General features: G+C 37.7%; 1 protein-coding gene across 1 annotated transcript; it reads left to right on the top strand.

Moving 5' to 3' along the window:
• Positions 1-2,770: 2,770 nt before the first annotated feature.
• Positions 2,771-3,408, top strand: LOC128867957 (uncharacterized). The gene has a single exon (XM_054109596.1). It carries the CDS (start codon positions 2,791-2,793, stop codon positions 3,385-3,387), a length of 597 nt encoding a protein of 198 aa, XP_053965571.1. The 5' UTR covers positions 2,771-2,790; the 3' UTR covers positions 3,388-3,408.
• The last annotated feature ends 579 nt before the right edge of the window (positions 3,409-3,987 follow it).

Genomic DNA, 3,987 nt, shown 5'->3' with positions numbered 1-3,987 from the left:
AATTCTTAAAAACATCTAAGAACAGGTTAAAAACTCCTAATACCCTTTTTTATTTAAAAAAAATAAATAAATAATTGGCGCGTACACTTCTGTTAGGTGTTTGGCCGAGCTCCTCCTCCTATTTGTGGTGTGCGTTTTGATGTTGTTCCACAAATGGAGGGACCTACAGTTTCAAGCCGACTCCGAACGGCAGATATTTTTATGAGGAGCTTTTTCATGGCAGAAATACACTCGGAGGTTTGCCATTGCCTGCCGAGGGGCGACCGCTATTAGAAAAATGTTTTTATTAATTTTGCTTTCACCGAGTTTCGAACCAACGGACCTCTCAGTGAATTCCGAATGGTAATCACGCACCAACCCATTCGGCTACGGCGGCCGCCTTTTTTATTTGGAAAAGCCCAAATTAGATTGAAAATTTTACCTGATATTTGAAGTTTTCAGAAAAAATGCCATCGGTCATAATTCAATGGCCAGGTACTGTATATATATACAAAATTAATCATCCAATCTTGCTTTTAAATAACTTTTCGAAATAATAGAAAAGAAATGACTTTGAGTGATGGAAATCCCTATGATTGACGTACGCCGCCATTTGCAAAGTAATAAATATTTCGATGGGGTGATTAATTTTGCGCCACCTTGTGTGATTGCATACATACACACATATTATATATATGCATGCCTTTGTATGCTTTACCTGGCGGGCAAATTAAAATGCCACATTTAATTCTATGTCGACGATTTTTGTCGCTGGTCGCTAAAACATTGCCGCTTATTCGATGGCTACAGCAATTGTTGTTGTTTTTGGACAAGTTATTTTAGAAGTTTTGCAAATGTGCTTTGGCTCCGCATTCTTCGCTCTAAGAATGTATATGTAGTATGTAAGTGTGTGTGCAGTAGTTGCGCTACAGAGGCACTGAAATGTCAGGAAGTACGTACACATACATATACAAATCCAGCTACATACATACATATACAAAAATATTTATAGTATACACAGGGCCGTAGAGAGCATATCCGCGCCCTGGGGGAAAATTACAAATGTGGGCCCTTTCCAATTATGTCTAATTCATATAAATACGTATAATTGTTAAACAGTGTGAATTTAACACAATAAAACAATATAAAAGTTTCCTGATGAAATCAATGTCAAGATAACGATTGATTTAGAAAACTTGAATACATAACCGAAGAAAAACGCAATTTAAAAAGGTTTAATTTTTTTATAGACTTAGCCTTACAAATTTCCCAAAATTACTGACATAATTTTTAGAACTTTGCCTTCCGTGCTTTAGCCGAGGCAAAAGCTTTTATAATATCAGCAAAGTCAAGTTTTCTTGCTAACTCAGATTCTAAATACAAAGTTGCTAATCCTGAAACTCGAGTCTGAGTCGAATCTTCGGTGAAATTTGCCTCCAAAATTGAACCCCATTGGCTGTGTAATGACTGTGGATCTGCTATAAGGCTTTCAAGAGTTTTCACCTCGACGTCAATCATTGCTTCCTTTTTTTGGAGAATCAAACTAACGTAATTTATAGTTGTAAGAATTTTGAACCCTTTAAATTTACTTATGTATTTGATGAATCCATCGACATCGCGGTTGGTTTCTGCGGTAAGATTAAGATTTTTTACTTTAAGAAGAGCTTTACTCAGTCCTGGTAGATTGTTGGCGAAAGCTTTGCCAGCGTCAATTCGAACAATTTGAGCACATGGTCTGTGTCCGATAAGCAGTGAAGAGAACTTGGTACATATTGTTTTAAAATTTCCCAACGTATCGTACTGTTGCTGAATATGTTCGAGAAAGAATTCGCAGAAATCTCCTTACAAAGCAGAACATCTTGTCCAGGGAAATGAACGTATCGACGAGATCCATGTCAAGACTAATTAGAGATGATCTCCTCACGAAAACCTTGCTTCGCTCGACTGGCCATCTTTTGACAATTCGATTGAAGAAAACTAGACTCGACAGATGCAAGTAGCTTTCTCGGTGGCCCGCGGTCAACGGCCAGGAAAATATTCTTTTCACAGATGAGACAATGTGCACTGTCCAAAGAAGTTTTTAATTAAGCAAAACGACAAAACCTATGCTAAAACTTCTAGAGACGCAAAAAATATTGTTCCAAGGGTTCAGCGTGGCCATCATACAGCTTCCGTAATAAGGCGTTGAAGGCAAAATGTACGAGGAGGATATTTTAGAAGACCTGTTCAGGCATTTGAGCAATACTCTTTTCAATGGAAAGCATTGGATCTTTCATCAAGATTCCGCTGCAGGCCATGAGGAAAAACTACCCAACAGTGGCTAAAAAACAATATTCCTGGCTTCATAGCCGCAGAAGATTAACCATCTGGAAGTTCATATCTGAATCCATTGGACTTTAGTTTGTGCTCACAATTGGAGAACATGGCCTGTCGAAGACCTCACAGAAATTTGGACACAGTCACAAAAAAATCTTTGCGCCCAATAGAACCCTCAAAGAAAACCAGTGCAGAGGACGCCCATGACAAACTCGCATGCGCACAGTCATAAATGAGAGCTTCTCCACTGCCATCTGAAAGGTAATTAGATATATAGAGGCTAGCAGAAATCGTACCACCTTCGACAAAGTTCATCTGGGAGATATTCCCTTATAATTCTTATATCTTTACAATAATTCTTAGCGTTTGTTCACGTGGAGTTACAATTTTGTAAAATTGTGGACTGTACATATACGTCTAATAATAATTTCTCCATGTCTCCCTTCATTCTTGCACCACATAATTTTCCTTTTACTCGAGCATACATCAACTTTCATGCCAGAGAAAAAAATAAAATTTCTGTTTGTACGTAAAATGAAAATCTCATCTATAGCGTTCGCAATTCACGTTACAATTCTCGCGAATCTCTTTGCTTGGAGTGCTGCCAAACAGCCACCCGATAGCTGCAGATCTTTGGAAAATACCATTTGGGTGCATTTGTGCAGGGGAACTGTATCGCAGGAGATTAAAATCAAATACAAAGATCAGCTAACCAGTATTGGAACGCCATTCAAAGTTTTGTCTCTTTCCCTAGATAGAAACTCACTTATGGTGAGTTTCTTTACTTCCAAAATACAAAATTGTGCCGTCGTAAAGATAAATGCAAATATGAGTATGGTGTGCAATGGTATCAATGCTACTCCAAAACAACAAATGGTCTACTGTTTCAACTTCAATCTGCAATATGTTAGTGATTTAATCAAATTGTGTTACGACCAGGAGGATAATTTATCAATGGCCCCGCGGAACATGAAATTCGGGGTATTACATTACAGTCATATACCACCTCTACAATCGGTGCAAGTGCGTTTCGATGGGAGAAATAAATATATTTTGCTTCTAATCTCAGCCGTGTTAGGCAGAGCGATGTAAATAAATATTTCTTCATCAACATTTGAGACTATCGCAAATAGATTTCTTTAAGTCAAATATAAATATTGGGTTGAGGACAAGGCAAATCCATTAAAGGTGGTGTTGGTAAATCAGCTGAGTTGTTTTTTTTTATTTCGCCGTGTTCATGTGGCTGTCAGCTCAGAATGAAACAAGGCGAATTCATTATTTGTTTCCTAATTTCCCAATACTTTGATTTGACAATCAAACGTACAAAATATTGTTGTTGGTCTATTGCCACCACCTTTTATGAATGCTCCTTTGTTGTGGAGTAGATAAGTGCATAGCGTTTTTATATTTTGTTTTCTTTTACAACGATTTGTTAGCTGTTTGGCAAAGCGTAAGTATTCATTCAATAGAACTTTTTCTGTTCTACAAAACTATGTCAATTGTATTTTTGAGTTAATTAATTTTTTATTAGTTTGGAGGCTTAGAAATGGAATACCCAGGAGGCAAAAATTAACATTTTCGACACTTGATGTTTTCATCCAAGGAGAGGCCTTCAAGGCCATCTGCAGACTGAAACACAGTGGGAACTGGTACGGCCCTTGTCCGGCATTGGAACACAGAGAAGGCATGGAC

The sequence above is a fragment of the Anastrepha ludens genome, chromosome 6 (genome assembly GCF_028408465.1).
Source record: "Anastrepha ludens isolate Willacy chromosome 6, idAnaLude1.1, whole genome shotgun sequence".
NCBI classification, from domain to species: Eukaryota; Metazoa; Arthropoda; class Insecta; order Diptera; family Tephritidae; genus Anastrepha; species Anastrepha ludens.
Note: the sequence above shows the minus strand (reverse complement) of the source record. Positions and strands in the feature narration are given on the sequence as shown.